The following is a 22,905-nucleotide window of genomic DNA, read 5'->3' as shown; positions in this document are numbered from 1 at the left end:
TGTACACTGTTCCTTATCAAATATTATTATTTTTATTGACTGTATGATAAATGTTAAAGCATGAAGCACAGAAATGGTCAGCAATTAAAAACATATGTTTCCTCAGAATCATTGACTTTCACTCTTTGAATGCTTTTCTTCTTCTGTCTAGATTGAATACAAGAAAGGACACAATGAACGAATGTCAAAGTACACATCACTGGCAGAGCCACCGGATATGAAGTTGGCGAAAACGAATTTCAACCATCTCAGTAATGTGAGTAGCACCATTCTCATTTCATCTCAAGGGAAGATAAATGCTTCAAGTCATTTCACCAAAGGCATAATCGGACAAACAATGGGTCGGAGGGTCTGAAGCATATTGGGTTTGAAAGAGGGCTTTAAGCCAGAAGGAGAGTGGAGTTATAGTGAGGTAATTCCAGAATAAGATTTTTCGGGCTATTAATGTTGGGAACAAAGGTTGTAGAACACATAATATTGTCATAGTTGCAGGAACACTGTGACTTGGAACTGGCGATAGGCTTAGAGCCACGGATTGGCTTTAAGAGCTAGGACATTTTATTTGTTGATCTAAAGCAAGTCAACATGAACAGGGAGTAATGGACATGATGCAGAAAACAGGGATATGAAGGAATTGAAAGTATAGATGGAAGAAGTGAGTTTAGCTAGGTAAGCATTGGAATAAATGTGTCTGTCATCAACAAAGGCATGGATAAAATAACTATGGTGGTGTGGTATTGTTTTATGATGGGCCGCATATGGATCAGAGCACAACTCAGGAATGAATGGAACACCAAGGTTATGAACAGCCTGTTTGAACCTAATGTCATAGTTGGGAAGAATAGAAGAAGAAAAGGTAAGCGGTGGAGTCGAAAGATGTTGGCTTTGTTTACCAGGAGAAAATTGGATGTCAAGTGCCAGTTTGAGACTCAATGTGATGTGCTAAAGGGATAGTGTTGGGAAATGAGGAGCTGCATGTGAAACATGGCTTTGTGTCTTTGAATTCTATGGTCAAGGAGATAACATAAATGAGTAACAGGAAGACATCACCATATTTGGTGGAAGAATAGAGATGGGCGTTAAGACATAGAGATATTATTGGAGATTCAAAAGCAAAATATACAGATGCTGGAAATCTGAAATAAAAATAGAAAATATTAGAATTATTTAGCAAGACTAGAAGTATCTGTGGAAAAATAAACAGGGTTAATGTATCAGGTCAACGATCCTTCTCTAAATTTTGAGAAACAGAGTTAATACTTTGTGTTGATGACATGAAATGTTAAGTTTCTCTCACCTGATGCATTTCTTGCTATTGCTTATGTTATTGCTGGAGATGTATTCCATCAAGGGCCAAGTAAGCTCAAGTTTGTATCCCTTCCAGTTTAGAGATGAGGAAATACAGGGGCTGAACAGGATGTGAGAGTGAAAGGGTGTTATTGGTGAAGGAGAGATTGTAGTTGAATAGACTGGTTGTTTCAGAAGGATTGGGTGTGAATACTAGTATTTAAATGGTGCGTTCAAGATTTCCTACAGTTGGAGTGAACGTAGATGGGAATGAGATTGGAAGGGAATGTAGAATTTGGCAGGTGATGGGTATAAGGAAGTGGTCAGAGGTTAACTGAAAAGCCACATGAATGACTTATAAATAGAGGAAGGAGTTGTGGGAGATTTGGAGTGTAACTAATTTAGAGGGCGGAGAAGCCCTGTGATAATGTTCAAAGTCATGGATTCTGAGGATGATGGAGGATGAAACGTAATAGTATAGAGCTTAAAGGAAGAAAAAACATTTCATGAAGAATGCTTTGCGGTTATTGTTATCATTAAAAAAAATCCAAGGAGGACAGTAGCAGTTCAATGACTAAGTTACCAGTGGAATATAAATTCAATTAATGACCTTTCAAATATTGAATAGTTTATCATTCAATGAGCAGGCAGGGTCAGCATTAATTAATTGAATTATCAGTTTTTCCTCAATGGTATTTTAAGTTTTATGAAAATTTAACACTTTACTTTTCAATGTCAAGTGGATTTTTCAATGGTGTTGCATAAGAGAGGATATTCTCTGTGGAAAACGGTTTGTGATAGGAGTATATTTTATATTAATTAAAGATTGTGACAGGAGTATATTTTAGCACTCCATAATCAAAGGGGATGCAAATTGATCATTATTTACCTTTAACCATCTTGAATTAACCTCCATCCTGATCTGATGTTCAAGTTCTATTCAGATTGTTAGATTATTTCAAAACCAGAAAAAACCAGTGCATGTTGGAAATCTAAAATAAAGCAGATAATGCTGGAAATACTCAATGGATCAGGCTGCTTTTGTGGGGGGAAACAGGACTCCAATCTGAAACATTGACTCAGTTTATTTTCCAGAGATGTGGACTGACCTGCTGAGTATATCAAATATTTTCCGTTAGACTATTTCAATGTTACCACCTAAATATTAATTACATTTTGATTGGGATGTGGGATATGAATTTCAGTCCACACTGAATCAATTGAGCAAGGGCACCACTGCATTACTGCTTGCATCCAAAGATTACATTGAAATTCCTTTACCCTCAAGAAGAATATATGAATCAATATTTTTCTGAGCTTCTTTTCATTCACTCACAGGGTAATTACTGGTAGTAATCATCCATCTCTAATTGCCCAGAATTTGTGCAGCATTTTAGAGAACAGTCAAGAGGTTCAGATACCCGAGTTACTCACCCAATGATTTAGAACATTTCTGGTGACTTTGATAGAATTTTAATTTGTGTTAAACCCAAGTGATGTTTCCAACTATACTCATAGGTTTTGAAATCGTTTGCGAAATGCCTTCATAAAATGTCGTGGCAAATTTGCCTGCCTTAAAAAAAAACCAAATTAATACGCAATTTCATTTTCTTGCAGCTTAAATACCATGAAGATCATAAGAAAAATAACGGCAAATGGAGCCAGACACCTTGCTATGATGTTGCGATTGCACGCATGAATTCTGACAATTTGAGCGCAGTAAGTCTCTTCATCAAAATACGCAAGAAATTAAATTAATCAACATTAATATTTTATTCCATTTACAAACTGGTCATCACACAGATTGGCCGCTGGCTATGATTGCCAGTTTTATGAGTTGCAAGGCATGGGCATAAAGCAACTTAAAAGCAAACAACAAACTGCGGGGGGATCTTGGTTTGTTGAGTAGTATCTATGGGAGAAAATAGTTGTCAACGTTTTAAGGTTGAGACCCTGCATCAGAACTAAGAGCAGCCAGAGGAAAGGAGAGGGAGTGGAGGGAGGGGGTGAAACATGGTCTCCGAAGTAATAGGTGGGCTGAAGAGGGATGAGCAATGATGGGCAGAGAGATCTTGATGTGGAAAGGGGAAGGGTGCAGTTGTAAGACAGAAGCGGGTGGATGCTTGGTTGAAGCAGACAAGGGAAATAAAAGGCAGACGTACTCAGGTGGAGGGAGGAGAGGCTGATGGTGGAGACGGCTGCTGGGGGATGACAATGAGGAACAGGGACACAAAGGCTACCATTGTTGGAATTTGATAAGCAAGGAAGCTTATAATGGGAGGTACAAGAGATTTCAGATATTAGAGCAACAATCAATCTGCCGAGGGAACTCAATGGGTGGAGCAGCACCTGTAGGTGGAAAGGAATGGGAGGTTAATTAGGCCTGGCATTAAGAAAGAAGCAGGAAAAGATAACAGGGTGGAAGGGGAGGTTTCAATAGGCAGGCAAGGTATTGGCAGATGGGCAGAACGTGACAATGAAGAAGAAGAAGAAATTGAGAAGAGGTTGAAATGGCAGATTATGCATTGGACCACTTAGTATGAAGGGGTTAAAGAGGGTGAAGAATAGGTCAATAGCTGTAGTGAGGAGAGATCACAAACTGCAGGGACTTTCCCTGAGGAAGTGCGGGAAGGAGGAGGAGTTGGGTGGAAGATCATAATTCCTCCTCCTGGTCCTCATAGAGGATTCTACAAAGCACCTGGCCTCTAGACCTGGCTGCTCATCATCTCCTTGCTGGTGCCACATTTGCAAAGCCCTGGAACATCCAGTTTTCAATTAAAATCAGGTTCCTATATACACTGGGGAAGAATTATTTTAAAGATGAGTATTTCTTCCCTTCAAGATGGAGCACACACGCGTCAACCTTCTCACTAGGCAAGAAGATTAATGTTAACTCTATGTAACTGTAAGGTGAACAGAACCAACTTCAAAATCTATGGAAGACATAAACTGACAATCGTCCTTGGGGGTAGGCACAAAATGCTGGAGTAACTAAATGGGTGAGGCAGCATCTCTGGAGAGAAGGAATGGGTAACGTTTCAGGTTAAGAAGGGTCTCTACACGAAACGTCACCCATTCCTTCTCTCCAGAGATGCTGCCTCACCCGCTGAGTTACTCCAGGATTTTGTGTCTACCTTCGATTCATATCAGCATCTGCAGTTCTTTCGTAATCATCCTTGGGTCTTTAACGGGTTTAGGTTTATTATTGTCACATGTACCGAAGTACAATAAAAAGATTTGTTTTGCCCACTCAGATCAGATAATGTTATAAATAAATACATAGTGCAGGTGGCACAGTGGCGCAACTTTGGAGTTGCTGCCTCACATCACTGGAGAACCAGGTTTGATCCTGACCTCGGGTACTGTCTGTGCAGAGTTTGCGCATGCTCCCTGTGACCACATGGACTCCCTCTGTGTGATCTGGTTTCCTCCCCTACGGGCTTGTAGGTTAATTGATCTCTGTAAATTGCCTCTGGTGTGTAGGCAGTGGTTCATACATTTAACTAATATGAAGTGGTGATCGATGGCCTCAGTGGGCCAAAGGGTCTGCATCTCGAAACTCTAAACAGGTATGTATCTGCATCTCGAAACTCTAAACTAATGAATACAATCAAGCCAACTCATGCACAATAGGTAGAACAAGGAGAAAGATACAGAGTGCATAATATAGTTTCCGAGGGGTCTGTACATAACTAACCATCAGAGGGAAACTTAAGTTCAGAGGAAAATGGAATCCAGGAATCCAGTCCTGCACAAAATTAGGATGAGGGGAGAAGGCAGGAACGGGGTACTGATTGGGGATGATCAGCCATGATCACATTGAATGGTGCTGGCTCGAAGGGCCGATTGGCGTATTCCTGCACCTATTGTCTATTGTCTATTGTCTATTGAAATATTTAGAATTATATCCATACTTCACTTGTTTTGATGGTATCTATCAAAAACCCTTGCAACATGACAAACCATCTAAACGACTGCTGTGTTTGTGTGTTTTCTTCTCCTTTCAATCAGAAACTGTATAATGCTGGCTATGAGGAAATGAAAGACCAAATTTACTTCATGCAGACGGACACCCCAGTTTATGAAGCCAATAAACGTGCTGGGAATGCATATAGTGCGGTAAATGATCAACTGTTCATCCTTGGTCCATTTTTAATAGCTCTATTGAAACACAGAAAAGAATATAAGATAATCAAAAGATACTGTTGGCATGTGTTTAGAAATAATCCAGGACCTTGATTCATTAAAATGTATCTGTTATAGTATTGAAATTTGATACACTCAATTTTCCAGTTCACAAAGGCACTGCATCAAATATGCATCGTTAGACTTGTGAAAAGTTTTGTTTTAACTAAGGCTTTTCCCAAGTCAATGTCAGAAATAAAAAACAGTAAAAATCCATTGCAGACCCTAGTACGACTAAGAACATGTCCGATCTTTAATCCCAATACCGATTCTGTGGCAATAACTCCATATCCCTTGATTCCCTTCCAAAATCTATCAACCTCTGCCTCAAATATAATAATTGAGCCACTATATTTCTTTGAGGTATAGAATTCTATAGACACCATACTATTCATTCAATTTATTCATTATGATAAATCTTTGGAATTATTCGTCCTCTTGGACGTACAGGTTTGGAGACTTCAGTTAGTTGTAAAATTGTCCCTAGTGCTAGTATAAGGGGTGATCACTGGTCAGCATGGCCTCGATGGGCCGAAGGGCCTGTTCCATGCTGTATCTCTAAAGTCTGGAGTAAAGTCTAAATCTCAGTTCTGATTAGTTGGTTCTATATATATAACAATTACAGCATGGAAACAGGCCATCTCGGCCCTACAAGTCCGCGCCAAACAATTTTTTTTTCCCTTAGTCCCACCTGCCTGCACTCATACCATAACCCTCCATTCCCTTCTCATCCATATGCCTATCCAATTTATTCTTAAATAATACCAACGAACCTGCCGCCACCACTTCCACTGGAAGCTCATTCCACACCGCTACCACTCTCTGAGTAAAGAAGTTCCCCCTCATGTTACCCCTAAACTTCTGTCCCTTAATTCTGAAGTCATGTCCTCTGGTTTGAATCTTCCCTATTCTCAAAGGGAAAAGCTTGACCACATCAACTCTGTCTATCCCTCTCATCATTTTAAAGACCTCTATCAAGTCCCCCCTTAACCTTCGGCGCTCCAGAGAATAAAGACCTAACTTATTCAACCTATCTCTGTAACTTAGTTGTTGAAACCCAGGCAACATTCTAGTAAATCTCCTCTGTACTCTCTCTATTTTGTTGACATCCTTCCTATAATTGGGCGACCAAAATTGTACACCATACTCCAGATTTGGTCTCACCAATGCCTTGTACAATTTTAACATTACATCCCAGCTTCTATACTCAATGCTCTGATTTATAAAGGCTAGCATACCAAAAGCTTTCTTTACTACCCTATCTATATGAGATTCCACCTTCAAGGAACTATGCACGGTTATTCCCAGATCCCTCTGTTCAACTGTATTCTTCAATTCCCTACCATTTATCATGTACGTCCTATTTTGATTTGTCCTGCCAAGGTGTAACACCTCACATTTATCAGCATTAAACTCCATCTGCCATCTTTCAGCCCATTTTTCCAAATGGCCTAAATCACTCTGTAGACTTTGGAAATCCTCTTCATTATCCACAACACCCCCTATCTTGGTATCATCTGCATACTTACTAATCCAATTTACCACCCCTTCATCCAGATCATTGATGTACATGACAAACAACAAAGGACCCAACACAGATCCCTGAGGCACCCCACTAGTCACCTGCCTCCAACCCGACAAACAGCCATCCACCATTACCCTCTGGCTTCTCCCATTCAGCCACTGCTGAATCCATCTTGCTATTCCTGCATTTATACCCAACAGTTTAACCTTCTTAACCAACCTTCCATGAGGAACCTTGTCAAAGGCCTTACTAAAGTCCATATAGACAACATCCACTGCTTTACCCTCATCAATTTCCCTAGTAACCTCTTCAAAAAATTCAAGAAGATTAGTCAAACATGACCTTCCAGGCACAAATCCATGTTGACTGTTCCTAATCAGACCCTGATTATCCAGATGCTTATATATATTATCTTTAAGTATCTTTTCCATTAATTTGCCCACCACTGAAGTCAAACTAACAGGTCTATAATTGCTAGGTTTACTCTTAGAACCCTTTTTAAACAATGGAACAACATGCGCAGTACGCCAATCCTCGGGGACTATTCCCGTTTCTAATGACATTTGAAATATTTCTGTCATAGCCCCGGCTATTTCTACACTAACTTCCCTCAATGTCCTAGGGAATATCCTGTCAGGACCTGGAGACTTATCCACTTTTATATTTTTCAAAAGTGTCAGTACTTCTTTTACTTTGAAACTCATAGTATCCATAACTACTCTACTAGTTTCCCTTACCTCACATAATTCAATATTTTTCTCCTTGGTGAATACCGAAGAAAAGAAATTGTTCAATATCTCCCCCATCTCTTTTGGCTCTGCAGATAGCTGCCCACTCTGTTTCTCCAATGGACCAATTTTATCCCTCGTTATCCTTTTGCTATTAATATAGCTGTAGAAACCCTTTGGATTTACTTTCACCTTACTTGCCAAAGCAACCTCATATCTATATGGTGAGATTATGACTCCCCAGCCATTATTGTGTCTGTATTGAGTCTGAAAACCCCACATAAAGAAAGTATACGTTTCAATGAGATCAATTCTTATTCTTCTAACCTTAAGAGGGTATAGGCCCTAAGTGTTTGATCTGTCTTTATAAGACAATCTGTGTTAACAGGAATCAATATGGTTGACCTTTGTTGCAGCTATTTTGTCCAGTCTGCAGTAGATAAGGAGTAGGGGGCCCTATATCATTACACTAAGTCATTTCACCTCTCGTACTCAAACCCTCTTACAGTCAAGCTCAACATACTATTTGGTTTATTTTTAATTACTTACTGAACCTGTAAAGTAACCTTCCATAATTTGTGCAAAGGACATAAAGGATCCGTTAGAAATCTAATCTTTTAACATTTAAAAGTGCTCAAACTTTTTCTACCAAAGTGGATTACATGATTTTCTTTTCATATTATATTCCATCTGCCAAGTCCTCACCCATTCACTTATTCATCTATTAATATCCCCTGAATCTTCTCAACATTTCAAGACAACCCACCGTACTTGCTTGATATCACCTGCAAACATAACATTTCAAGAGCAAAGTGACCCAGTCTTCTCATCCTTTTTGTTTGTTTTCTTTCATTTCTTCAGATAAAATATAAAAAGGACTATGAAAAGACCAAACATCAAACGGATTACAACACACTACCTGCGACTGAAAACCCACTCCTTAAACAATTCAAGGCTGCCGGGAAATCAGCAAGTGATGTGAGTCACAATGCCCTTTTACCTCTCAGCTGTGTAACAAATACACTTAGTTCAGTTTAGTTTATCAGTTTGGTTTATTGCCACGTGTACTGAGGTACAGTGAGAAGCTTTGGTTGCATGCTAACCAGGCAGCTGAAAGAATATACATGTTTACAATTGGGCCATACACCCGATAAGGGAGTATATTTTAGTGCAAGGTAAAGCCAGTATAGTCTAATCAAGGATTGTCTGGCAAATAATGTTCAATGAGGTAAATAATAGTTCAGGAATGCCTTCCAGTTGTGGTACTATGGTTCAGTTGCCTGATAACAGCTGGGAAGAAACTGTCCCTGAATCTGCAGGTGTGCGTTTTTACACTTCTATACCTTTTCCCAGATGGGAGAGGGGAGTGGCCAGGGTGCGACTCATCCTTGATTATGCTACTGGCCTTGCCAAGGCAGTGTGAAGTGTAAACTGCATCAATGGAAGGGAGGTTGGTTTGTGTGATGGTCTGGGCACCATCCACAATTCACTGCAATTTCTTGTGACCACGGATGGAGCTGTCCCCAAACCAAGCTGTGATGCAGCCCGATAAACCCTCTACGGCACATCTGTAGGGTTGAGATAATTTGGTAAAATGGAAGGGTATGTTAGGTTTATTATTGCCACATAGTGAAAGCTTTGTTTTGCATGCTATCCAATAAAGTCAGATAATACTATAGATGTATACAAGCAAAACAAACGCAAGTAAAATAGGTAAAGCGAAGGTACAGAGTGCAGAATATAGTTTTCAGCATTGCACAAGTTCCATGGACAAAGTTCAATATCTGCAATGGGGTAGAGGTGAACCAGACAGCACATTAGCTTGCGGAAGGACTGTTCAGAAGCCTGATGAACAGAGGAGAAGAAGCTGTTCCTGAGTCTGGTGGTGGGCACTTTCAAGCTTCTGCATCTTCTGCTCAACAGGACTGGGCAGAAAAAGGCATGACCAGGGTGGCAAAATACTGGATTGAGTGGATGTGGAGAGGATGTTTCCACTAGTGGGAGAATCTAGGACCAGAGGGCACAGCCTCTGTATAAAAGGATGTGCCTTTAGAAAGGAAATGGGGGAATTTCTTTGGTCAGAGGGTGGTGAATCTGTGGAACTCATTGCCATAGGCTGTGGAGGCCAAGTCAATGGATATTTTTAGAGATTGACAGGTAAGTGTGTCAGGGGTTATGGGGAGAAGGCAGGAAAATGGGGTTGAGAGGGAAAGATAGATCAGCCATGATTGAATAGCAGAATAGACTCAATGGGCCGTATGGCCTAATTCTTCTCCTATGACTTACAAACGTATGATTATGTTGGTTGCTTCCTTGAAGCACCATGAAGTGTAGATGGTGTCACTGGTGGGAACTCTGGTGTGTGTGATTGACAGGGCCACATGCACAGCTCTTTGCAATTCCTTACTATCTTAGGCACAGCTCTTCCAAACCAAGCTGTGATACAACCCGACAGTATGCTTTCTAGAGAATAAATACAGAATAAATGAACAGATAAAAAAGCTAAGGGCAGACGGCAGATGTGTGAGCGGATGCCTTAAAAAAAATCCTCAGTGGAATCCAAAGGTAACAGTTTGGGGATTGGAATTAGTCATTGCTGAAGATGCAAAAACAAAATATTAGTAATGCTGGAAATTTGAAATAACAAGAGAAATTTGGGAAGCACTCAGGCAGTATCTCCGGAGAAAGAGGCAGTCAAGGTTGCAGTTCAAGGTTGCAAGGTTTGTTTATTGTCACATGTACCAATTAAGGTACAGTGAAATTCAGATTGCTCTACAGTCATACCAATAAAGTGCAACAAGACACCCAAATAATTTCTCCCGCGGTCGGGGCACTCGAATCTTCCGTTGTCGGGGCGATCTTGGCTCCCGCAACTGGCGGTCGAGCCCCCCGCATCGGGGCGATCAAGCTTCCGTATCGGGGGGATCTCAGCTCCCTGCGCCGGGCGATCGGACCCCGGGTCGGGGCTGGTCGAACCTCCTGCGGCTTGGAGCTTCCCGACGTCAGTCTCTACCCGAGACTGCGAGCTCCTCGATGTTGAAATCCGCAGGTTGGAGCTTCGATGTCAGATGCAGGAATTATGGTCACAAGCTTGAAGGAGAGGTGTGCAGCTTGAGGGATATTCAGAAAAAGGGCCAATGTTTCTGAAGACTGTGAGATATACCCACCATCCGAAATACAGTTATGGATGTGAAATCATATCATGGACAGAGCCCATCATCGTAGGGAATATGAAAATTAAGAAGACATGTTTTGGTGAAGCCACAGAGAGAACAGAACATAGGAATGGCCAATTTATTTTCTACTGGATGTCAAATAAGGAACTTCTGTTGTATGTACTTATCACTGTTTCCATTTTTTTCAGAGACTGTATAAGGAAGACTATGAAAAAACTGCCAAGACAAGCATTAATTATTGCGATACTCCAAAATTCAAAACAGACCACATTCTGAAGGACTACAGTGATGTAAGTCACCGAGTTACTTTCCAATCTTGGATTCAATGTTTACCTCTTGAAATGGGCAGACGTCAGTATGATGGATTTCTCCAATCTTAGGTGAAGTATAAGCAGAACTATGAAGACAAAGTGAAGGGCCACTATATTGGCAGCCACGAGGAGCCATACATGCTTCATTGTATGAAGGTCGAAGCAATGAAAAGTGGGGTAAGTAATCAAATACATTTTTGCAACTAATACATTTCCAATGGTGTGCCTGGAGGGCATAGGTTTAAGGGAGGAGAGAAAGGTTTAATAGGAACTTGAGGGACAACCTTTGCACGTAGAGGATGGTGGGTATATGGAACAAGCTGCCAGATGAGGTGGTTGAGGCAGGTACAGTAACAACATTTAAAATACATTTTAAATGTCGCATAAATAGGACAGATTTAGAGGGATATGGTTCAAACATGGGCGATGGACCATTTAAATGGACATCTTAGATTGCATAGCTGAGTTGGGCCAATGGGTCTGTCTCTGTGCTGCATGACTCAATACCTCTGAAATTTAATAATATCATATTTCTCTTTTAGAAAGCTTATAAGGAAGATTATGAACTGGATAAAGGAAGCTGTTATTTCCCTCAAACTCTTACTCCAGAATATGAAGCGATGAAGAAGTGCGATCAATGTAAAGATGTAAGTCTCCAAAATGTGTTCTAATACTAATATCCCAATTTGCTCAATAAACCAAATATTCTTATTATTGATACTTTTTAATTATTGATTCATGGAATGTGGGCCAGCATTTATTACCCATCCTAATTTCTCTTTGAATCGAGTGGATAGATTTTCCGACAATCTAGTAGGTGATTGTTGCAAGTGTTGATATTAGTTTCTTATTCCATATTTCACATTAAATTTAATTACTTTAATTTTCATTGAGGATTAAACTAATTTCTCCTGATAAATCGTCCTTGCCCCAGAATACCTAGATCATTCTGCTAGTATACAACTACAAATTTAAGATCCTACCCTGTTGGAGATCACATTACAATGAGGGTTGAATAGAATAATAAACCTTACAAATTTAGAAGAAAACCGACCATTTCAACCCAATTTCTCCACACAAGATTTCGCTTCTCATTGGTGTTCACAGTTGTACAAAATTAAGAGGCTTTACATGGTTTAGACTTCCCCCAGGGATTCAAATTAATACACAAATGTTTGATAAGCATTTGACGGCACTGCGCCTTTATTCGCTGGAGTTTCGAAAGATGAGGGGGGACCTCATTGAAAGTTACTGAATAGTGAATAGAGCCTGAATAGAGTTGATGTGGAGAGGATATTTTCACTATTGGGAGAGTCTAGGACCTGAGATCATAGCCTTAGAATAAATGGACATACTTTTAGGAAGGAGATGAGGAGGTAGTTCTTTAGTCAAAGGGTGTGGAATCTGCGGAATTCATTGCCACAGGACGCTGTGGAGGCCGTCAACTGATATTTTTAAGGCAGAGATTAATAGATTCTTAACTAGTACGTGTGTCGGGGTTATGGTGAGAAGGAGGAGAATGGGATTGAGAGGAAATGATAGATCAGTCATGATAGAATGGGCGAATAGACTTGATGGGCCGAATGGCCTAATATTGTTCCTATCACTTATGAACTTATAAATCATGAAAGGGCTCAGTTATTTTTCAGTTTTGGTGAAGTCACGCATATTTAAATCCATGAATGAAAAGATATTAATGGTTTAAAATATGTCTGTTCCAAAAACATATGAATGACCTTTGTTTAATTTGATTGAATTGCAGCCAGTTTACAAAATGCATCCTGATAAACTCAAGTTCACTCAAGTGGTTGATTCCCCAGTGATGGTGCAAGCCCAGATCAATGCCAAACAGTTGAGTGACGTAAGTATTCTTAAATAATATTGCTTTTGTTGTTCCTCCTGTAACTTGACCTAATGATCTTTCAATATCCATTTGGAAAGTATTGCAGATACTAATTTCAGATGCATAGCTTAGGATTTTATACAACCTTAGCTAGAAATGTAATTCCAAAATAAGAAGGTGTATAGTTTCCAATGGTTAGATGAAAATGTCCATGGTCTCCAAATGATTTTATGAGCTGCATTTATATGCCATCTTTCACTTATACATCACAAAGATGGGACCCATTGAATGTTGGAAATATTTAGTTCAATGATGACCACGCCTCCCGTGAGGGCTACGGGTATGGAACGGGTGTGTTGGGGAAGCAGACTTGGTCTGCACTTGGTCTAGTATAAACTAAAACATAAAAAATGCTGGAAATCTGAAATATATCCAGAAAATACTGGAAATATTCAGCAAATGAAGCAGCACCTGGAGAAAAAGAAATGGAGACATTTCCCGCAATTTAGTTGGTGAAAGCTTATCGGCATTAACTCTGTTTCTCCATGGATGCTGCCAGATTGGCCGAGTATTTGCAGCATTCTCTATTTTCATTTTTAATTCTAAATACATAACGAGAAGCTTTGCTTATCAGTTCATGGTGTAATTATTGAATTCAGTGCTTTCCTTATCCTAGCTTTTGGTGATGTGTATTAAAAAAATACAAAGTTCTGGAGTAACTCAGCGAGACAGACAGCATCTCTGGAGGACATTGATAGTGACATTTTGGTGGGGACCCGTCTTCAGATTGATTGTAGTAGGGGGGGGAGAAAGCTGGAAAAGAGGTGAAAGTGGGACAAAGCCTGGCAAGGTGGATACTAGTCAGTAGGTTTGTTTGGCGGATGGGTAGGCAAAGGCTGGAGATGAAAAGGAGGCAAAAGGGTGTGAGATAAGGAGAGAGGAGGGGTGAAATATGAAGCCAGAGCAAGGGATTTGGGTGCTAGATGGGAGGGATTGGGAAGGGGGGAAGCGGAAAGGGGAGCGGGATACTTGAAGAAATAAGTGTGTACCATATGGGGCACTGGGAAAATGGAGAAGGTGGGGGAGTAACTAACGGTTGAAGAATTCAATGCTCATACAACTGGGTTGTTAGTTACCCAAGTAGAATATGGGGTGCTATTCCTCCAGTTTGCATGTGGCACTCTGACAAAGGAGAAGGCCCAGGACTGAAAGGTCGGGGTGGGAATGAGAAGGGAAGTTAAAATTGTTAGCAACCGGGAGACCCAGCAGGGCTAAGCAAACCGAGCAAACTATCTGTGTTACATTTTGTTTTAAGTTATACAATAGAGATTCAATGAATTGTTTGCTATTCTTGCTGTCCTCTCTTACAGCTAAATTACAAAGCAGACTATGAGAAGAAAAAGTTCAAATGTAACATTCCCCACGATGATCCCTTTTTCATCCAGTCCAGAGTGAATGCCTACAATCTAAGCAATGTAAGTAGATACTGAACTCCTAAATTGGCTGTGTGAGATTATTTTAAACAAAGAATCTCAGGATGAATGAATCGCTGTTTGAATTGTGCTTGGTATCAAAATACGCTATAATTTTATGAACTCCCAAAATAAAGAGTGGAGAATCATTTTGTGGAATGCCGCTTTTCATATACTCTTTTAAACAGCATTTGTTTATTAATTTCAAATTAATTGGGGTAATTTTCATCTTCACTCCCTTCAACAGGATGAACATAAGGCTTTCTCAACAATGTGTAGGAAGGGACTGCAGATACTTGTTTACTCCGAAGATAGACACAAAATGCTGAAGTAACTCAGCGGGACAGGTAGCATCTCTGTGGAGAAGGAATGGGTGACGTTTCAGATTGCGACCTGCAATGTCACCCATTCCTTCTCTCCAGAGATGCTGCCTGTCCCATTGAGTTACTTCAGCATTTTGTGTCTATCTTTCTCAACAATGGACAGGCAATCTCTTATCTCCCTAGGTGATCCAAATCTGTGTCAATGGGCCATACACAGCAAGTGCCGCTAGAGTGTTTCTAATAAGTGTTTCTAATAAGCTGAGGGAAAGGACGCAAGCATAAAAGGGTTAATTAGCACGGTGACTATAGACAAAAGCAGGGATCTGTACGGTGTTTGTACGTTCTCGCCATGACTGCATGGGTTTTCCCCGGGTTTCCTTCCACATTCCACAAACGTAGGTTAATTTGCCTTCTGTTAAAATTGTAAATTGTCCATAGTATGAAGGATAGTGTTAGTGTATGGACAATTGCTGGTCGGTGTGGACTCGGTGGGCCGAAGTGCCTGTTTCCACGCTGTATCTCAAAACTAAACTAAACTAAACCAGGAACTGTGCCCCAACATTTTATAGGACAGGAAACATGTTGGTGAGATAACTTGAAATAGCACGGTTTACAGAGTAGAATATTTCAGTTCACATCACAATGGGAGAAACATTGGGAGTATGTCCTTTCGATCTGTAACGATGATGAGACACTTGGGAAATGCAATTTTTAAAATCAAAACAAACTTTATTCTGAATGAAAAATAGATACAAAACAAGAACTGTACAAAAATTCTTCTAACATTCTCGGATGCTATACATACATGAATTTGCATCATATCGTAGTGTTCACGTTGATCTCAGTTTATTTTTAAACTGATTTTTCTATGGTCTGTGGGCATGTTAGATTCCCACATTTTGTCCCAGTTTTACAAGACCTGGAAATTTACATTTTGGAATTGGCTCCTTCACCAAACTGTAATTCTTAATGGTTTAAATTCCTGCCTATGGATCATATCCTATTAAGGTGAAACGTTCCTTTGTACGATCATTCAAAGGGCATAAAGCACTGTCCTGTTTTATGACCTGATTTTTTTTCTCTCCTTTTTAGAATTGCTACAAATATAATTGGAATACCGATAAAGCCAAGCACTGCAATATCAGAATGGATGCCATACCGATTATAGCAGCTAAGGCACACCAACATATTGCAAGTGATGTAAGTAACTGCAAGTTTTTCCCAGCTCAACATGAGGTGCAAATGGTTTATTCCTAAAAGTCATATAGGAACTGCTATCATATGCGTTGTTGAAGTGAATTATATTGATACATTTAAGGGGAAGTGAGTAAATATTTAAAAAAGTAAAGAAAATGGTGTTGAATACGGTCAACAGAAATATGGGGGCTGAATATTTTGTATGCTATCATGGATCAGGTTGAATTTATGGGTTATACTTACAAATTCTTTGTTTTTATTTGTTTATTCACATCATCTGGTTATCTCTGGCAAATCCAGCATTTAGTAAACTTATTTACGCCCTGAACTGAAAGGATTATTAGGCCATTTGAGTCGGCACTTGATGGTCAACAAAATAGCGAGGCATGAGTTCAGTGTTATCTATGTTGGCTTTGCACTTGATTGCATGGGTATTCCTGTTTTGGTTTCCTCTCACATCCCAAAGATGTGCTGGTTGTTAAGTGAATTAACTGCTGTATCTTACTTCTACAGTAAGGTAGTGAGAGAATTGGGGTGGGTAGATGTTAGTGGACATGTGTGAGAGAATACGTTATAGGTTATCAATGTGGGAGTGGGACTCATGGGTTTGGCATTGGCCAGAATAGACTTAATGGGCCAAATGGCCTCCTCGAGCGTGTTGTGTATAAATATCAGAAAATATGATTTACATATCACTCACAGGGTAAGTATGGCTGATTTCCAATGAGTGAAAAATACGTTGTTTTTTTTTGTGACAATCTGGTAATTCCACATTTTATTTGATTATTTGAATTTAAACTCCCCAGTTGTCTTAGTGGCATGTCTATATAATGTATTGCAAATGTATGGTGTGCCACATCTGCAGGCTCAGAGGATGTAGATGTCTCTGCATGATATGATCCTTGTAAATCTATGTAAATTGCTATAATTGAGCAGATTGTCCAACTGGATCCATAAAATGCTAGGGTCATATTCTGGATGTGTCTATTCTATAGAAAATTAGTGAATTCTTTATCTGAGGCTAGAGAGATGGCATAACACAGGCCTATATTCAGAGACGTTGACTCTCATTGATCCAGTCATCAGTCAGTCATTTGTTTTTGTAAAATGATGGGAAGAGAGGAAATGTGTTGGAAGGAATAGTCGATGCTGGTTTAAACTGAAAATAGACACTAAAAGCTGGAGTAACTCAACGGGTCAGACAGCATCTCTGGAGAAAATGAATAGGTGATGTTTTGGGTCCAGAATCTTCTTCAAACTGAGAGTCAGGGGAAAGGGAAACAGGAGATAAAGATGGTGATATCGAGAGGCATAGAACAAATGAATGAAAGGTATGTAATAAAGTAACGATGATAAAGGCCATTGATAGCTGTGAGCTAGGTGAAAACAACTTACAGCCAATAGTACTCAATAAGATGACTTTGAAGCTAGTACAACTTGGGTGGGGAAGGGACAGAGAGAAAGGGGATGCAAGGGTTACTTGAAGTTAGAGAAATCAAAGTTCATACGGCTGGACTGTTAGCTGCCCAAGCAAAATATGAGGTGCTGTTCCTCCAATTTGCATTTGGCCTTACACTTGCAATGGATGAGGCCCAGGACAGAAAAGCCAGTGTGGGAATGGGAAGGGGAATTAAAGTGTAGGTTTAGGTAGGTCCAGGCAGACGGAGCAAAGGTGTTCCCCTTCCCCTGACTCTCACTCTGAAGAAGGGTCAGACCTGAAACATCACCTATTCCTTTTTGCCAGAGATGCTGTCTGACCCATTGCGTTATTCTAGCTTTTTGTCTCGATCTTCAGAAGACAGGAAACCCTGCTTGGTGAACCACAAAGATCATCCCGGTGATGCATTGAAAAGATATAATAGTAATAAAATGATGCACGATGAAGAATGCAGTGGAAAATGCAAATAATAAACCTGTAAGATCAGAGATGGATGCGGAATAGAAAAGATTAAGAAAATGCAGTCCAAGATTGTTAAGATTGGTGTGTAGAATATAGCCTACAAACCTAGGCGTTACAATAGATTCACTCACAAAACTGATGGATGAGAGAAAACCGACTGGTTAGTTAGGTCTCGCTCATGAGTCACAGTGGTACAGCTAGAACTATAGCTTGAAACTTATTAGCCAGACATTCTGTAGTTCCGCATGTTTAGAATCTGTAGTACAGATCAGCACTAAATAATTAATTAGAACTAAGGTCCAACTAAGATCTAAAATTATCTATGACCTGCACAAATATGTAGTTGTGTAAATGACAAATGCAACATTTGTGATCTCAGCTGATAGTGTTTCCAACTTAGAGGTTACAGACAGTTCTTGCAACCCTCATGTAACCCAGGGAGTGTCTGTACTTCCAAAGCAATTCTCCTGTTCAGAGGAAAATGATTGGAAGCAATCTCTCGGGTCTGAATTATCCGTGGTGTTACTAGTGTCAGCCCTCATGGAGCCAGACTAGAAAGATTCACATTTTAGTTTCTTTGAAATAAAATACAAAGTATTTGAAGTACCTGAAAGATACTAATCCATCATCTAATGGAGAGAAAGCAACAAAAAATGTGTCAAGTTTTAAGATGGTGATCTTTCATTAGAACTAGTTTATTGGATGTTGGCGATTGCCAAGACAAGACAGAACAAGTTTATTTGGCACTGAACTTAGTCTAGGAGCTACACTGGCTTTTCCTTATCTAACTTTCTCAACAACATTTGCTTGCAAAGAATAAGTAAAATAATTACAGTTAGATTTTAAATACCATTTTGAAATCGTGTTTCTGTTGCATTAAAGCTGGAAATGTTTCTCCTTTAGGTGAAATATAAGAAAGCCTACGAAAAGTCTCGCGGGAAACACATTGGAGCTCAATGCATTGAAGACGACCCTAAGATCTTGCACTCTGTGCATGTGGCAAAGATGCAGAGTGAGGTGAGTGGGAAAAGGCCTAAGCTTGGGACACGAGCACTAAACTGCTTGATGTGGCTTCAATGGAGCCTCACAGCATAGATTAAAACATGCTCTTCCTGATATTAAGTTATCCATTTCAGACATGCTATTAATTGAGATGCTAAGAAAAAAATTGCACTTCAGCACATTGGCATGAGGAAATTCAAAGTAATATGGTGAAATTCCAGCTTTCTTTCAGCTCATTTAATATGAACTTACTGGAAAGTGCAATTTCCCTAGTTAGTCCTACAATCACCTGACATTTCTTTATTTATCAAGGGTTGTGGAGTTTGCTGGCAAGGCTAGCATTTATTGTCCATCCTTAATTTTCCTATAAGCTGTTAGATCATTTCAGAATGAGTACATATATAGACCAGACTGGGTCAGAGAGGTGAATTTCCTTCCATGAAAGACTTTAGTGAAGCAGAGGAGCTGTACAGCTGCTGTCTCACAGCGCCTGGGGCCCAAGTTCAATCCTGACTGCAGGTTGTATCTGTGCAGAGTTTGTACATTCTCCTTGTGACCACGTGGGTTTTCTCCGGGTGCTCTGGTTTCTCCCACATTCCAAAAAAAAAATACAGGCTTGGAAGTTAATTGGCTTCTGCAAATTGTCCCTAGTCTGTATGATGCAAAACTGTGATAACATAGAACTAGTGTACGTGGATGATTGATGGTCAGCATGGGCTCGGTGGACTGAAGGGCCTGTTTCCATGCTGCGTCTCTAAACATCTAAACTAAACTTGGCACCAAGGTGGGGGGGGGGGGGGGAGATATCAGGCATCTCTGCATTTAATGTTTCAAAGACCTGATTCAGTGTTGTATCTATCTCCAGATAATATTAATATGCTCACTAATTCACAGGCATAAAAAAAACATTCCTTTAGCCAGCAGACAGTTGGATTCAAATGAAATTTAATGAAAGGCAAACCTAAAATATATTTATACATTTGAGATGTACATAACAATTTTCATTAGAATCATATTTATTTACTTCACACTTTGAATGTTCCAACTTAATGGCAAAAACACATAAATACAAATATAACAGTGCAACCCATTTCTAGGCCAGAGGGGGTACAGTGGCACAATGGTAGAGTTGCTGCCTTACAGTGCCAGAGACTGGGTTCAATCCTGACTATAGGTGTCGTCTGTATGGAGTTTGTATGTTCTCCCCATGATGGCATAGATTTTCCCCCGGGTGCTCTGGTTTCCTCCCACACACCAAATACATACAGGTTTATAGGTTATTTGGTTTTGGTGAAAATAGTAAATTGTCCCTAATGTTTTTATGTTTTAATGTTACATTTCTTCTTTAATGTTATGTTGTATTTTTATTAGTGTGCTGCAAGGACATCTGAATTTCCTTGAAAAGGTGGTTAATAAAGTATTTATCTATTTATTTATCTATCTAATGTGTAGGATGGTGCTAGTGTACGGGGGTCACATGGACTCAGTGGGCCGGAGGGCCTGTTTCTGCGCTGTATCTCTAAACTAAGCTGAACTAAACTAAACCAAATTAATCCGTGAACTGTTGACATGTCTGAGCTCGTTACCTCGCATGTAAATTGGATACTGCTGTTTTTTCAAGTTTCAATAATGTACATTTTGCAGAGAAACTCAAAATTGACCACATTTATTTCCTCTCTTCAGCGTGCGTATAAAAAAGACTATGAAAGTACAAAGACCAAATATCATACTCCACTTGACATGATCAACGTCTCCCAGGCCAAGAAGGCTCAAGATATTGCCAGCAACACCAACTATAAGCAACCAAAAGGTCGTTACTTTATGCCTCCTGATGGTTTGCTTCTCAAATTGGCGAAGAATGCCTACAGTTTGCAAAGCGATGTAAGCACCTCTTTAACACATCAGTTTAAACCACATTGTGAAATTTTGCAAATACGAACTGGGAGGATTTGTCAGAAATGTTAGTACGTTAGTATGTTACCTATTGCTTTGTATCATTTTTGTTACTTTCTCTTTAAATTATTTATGGTATCCATTCAGAAGATAGAAGTATATAAAATTATGAGAGGTATATATAGGGTAGGTAGTCAGGACCTTGCTCCCAGGATGGAAATGTCAAATACTAGAGGGTGTAGCATTAAGTTAGGTGGCAGAGTTTAAAGGAGATGTGCAGGGCAAGTTTCTTTACACAGAGGGCAGTGAGTGCCTGGAACATACAGCCGGGTGTGGTTGTGGAGGCAAACATGATAATGGTATTTAAGATACTTTGGATAGGGACATGGATGTGCAGGGAATAGAGGGATATGGATTATGCGCAGATAGATGATCTTGGCACCATGTTCGACACAGATATTACGGGCCGAAGGGCCTGTTCCTGTCCTGTACTGTTTTATGTTCTACGTTCTGAGTTCTAAACGTGTAAAACACTAGTTAGGCATAGTTTGAGTTCAGTGTACAATTCTGATCACCCTGTCCAGGAAGGATCTGATGTACCAGAGGATGTAGAGGAGATTTACAAATATGTTGCCAGAGATAGGGATTTGCAGTCGGGTGGAAAACCTGGCAGGGCTTTAGTTTAGTTGGAATAAAGGAGGCTGAGGGGAAAATTGATCAAAATATATGAAATTTTGGCAAGCCTAGGCGGGTTGACTAGGAAGGATTTATTTTCTTCAGCAGGGAGATCAACAACTATGAGCATAAATTAAAGTGAGTTGAAGTACATTTAACAGCGAGTTACAAAAAGTTTGTTTCTACTCAAATAACAATTGACAGAGGTGCCAGAGGCAGAAACCATCATCATGTTTAAAAACTAGCCAGATGAGCACATTGAGTGCTCCATTGTCAGAACTACCGACTTGACATGGAATTAGCCTTAAGCGATTATTTTTTGGCTAGATTGGAACAATGGGCCGTCAGATTGGGAAATTTCTGTAATTTCCATTATCACTTGGGATAAGGTCGGTGTATTTCTGGCATATGATATTGTGCAAGGGAGAAATTTGATGCATTAGAGTTTCAGTATTAATTTTCAATATTTCGTGCATTTAACCTTTGGTAAACCATATTCCCTCTATTGCATTTTCATGACAGGTTCTTTATAAATCAGATTACAACAACTGGCAAAAGGGCATTGGTTGGTCTCCTTACGGCTCGTTGGATGTTCAGACGGCCAAGAAGGCTATGGATATCCTCAATGAGGTAGGTCACCGCACGGAAGCACAAAAGCTAGCTTTGGATTTGGCTTTTCCCACAGCAGCCTTCAAACATTCATCATTCAAATAGGATGGAGAAAAAAAACACATGTGTTTAAAGAATGCATCCACCAATATGCCGTACAGAATTTAATGTCAGAAAGCACAGTGGGTTCAGTAAAATGGTCTTTACTTTTTCCCTGCAGAAAAAATACCGCCAGCCCCCTGACACGTTTAAATTCACTTCAATAGAGGACTCCCCAGGAACACTGCTGGCAAAGATCAATCAAGCACAGCGGAGTGATGTAAGTAGAACATTACTCGGAATAGCTCTTCTCTGTAGGTTATCAGGAATAATAACAGTTTAAGACGGAGACACAAGAGGCTGCCGATGTTGAAAACTGGAGCAACAAACAATCCGTGGGAGGAACGTAACAGGTTGAATAACACCTGTGGGGAGAAAGAATGGTCAACTGAGGTCCTGATGCAGGGATTTCAAACTGAAATGTCAACCAATCTTTTCTCTTCATGGATGCCGCTTGACATGCAGCGTACCTGAGAGGAATTGCTTGTTGCTAATAACGTTATGAGACAGTGGATATTGCAAAACATTTATTTTATTTTAATAGAAAACCTGGTGAAATTAAATATTTGATCAGTTATCTTTAACACCAGATATGAAAGGTATGTGCTTATGTAGCTTGCATTCAATGTACTACGGTTTAGGTGTCAAACTTCCCAATTAACAAATTCATGGGTTAAACA

General features: G+C 39.9%; 1 protein-coding gene across 50 annotated transcripts in view; it reads left to right on the top strand.

Annotated features, from left to right (window-relative positions):
• Positions 1-22,905, top strand: part of neb (nebulin) — a 224,129-nt gene that overhangs the window by 27,135 nt on the left and 174,089 nt on the right. For all 50 annotated transcript variants that reach the window (XM_033024768.1, XM_033024762.1, XM_033024753.1 and 47 more), the window contains 14 exons: positions 152-256; positions 2,905-3,006; positions 5,299-5,406; positions 8,587-8,703; positions 11,090-11,191; positions 11,282-11,389; positions 11,755-11,859; positions 12,975-13,073; positions 14,426-14,530; positions 15,943-16,050; positions 18,851-18,964; positions 20,633-20,830; positions 22,040-22,147; positions 22,347-22,445. In XM_033024768.1, coding sequence (XP_032880659.1) covers positions 152-256; positions 2,905-3,006; positions 5,299-5,406; positions 8,587-8,703; positions 11,090-11,191; positions 11,282-11,389; positions 11,755-11,859; positions 12,975-13,073; positions 14,426-14,530; positions 15,943-16,050; positions 18,851-18,964; positions 20,633-20,830; positions 22,040-22,147; positions 22,347-22,445 — 1,578 coding nt within the window. The remainder of the gene's footprint in view (positions 1-151; positions 257-2,904; positions 3,007-5,298; positions 5,407-8,586; positions 8,704-11,089; positions 11,192-11,281; positions 11,390-11,754; positions 11,860-12,974; positions 13,074-14,425; positions 14,531-15,942; positions 16,051-18,850; positions 18,965-20,632; positions 20,831-22,039; positions 22,148-22,346; positions 22,446-22,905) is intronic.

Source organism: Amblyraja radiata, chromosome 7 (genome assembly GCF_010909765.2).
Source record: "Amblyraja radiata isolate CabotCenter1 chromosome 7, sAmbRad1.1.pri, whole genome shotgun sequence".
Taxonomy (NCBI): domain Eukaryota; kingdom Metazoa; phylum Chordata; class Chondrichthyes; order Rajiformes; family Rajidae; genus Amblyraja; species Amblyraja radiata.
Note: the sequence above shows the minus strand (reverse complement) of the source record. Positions and strands in the feature narration are given on the sequence as shown.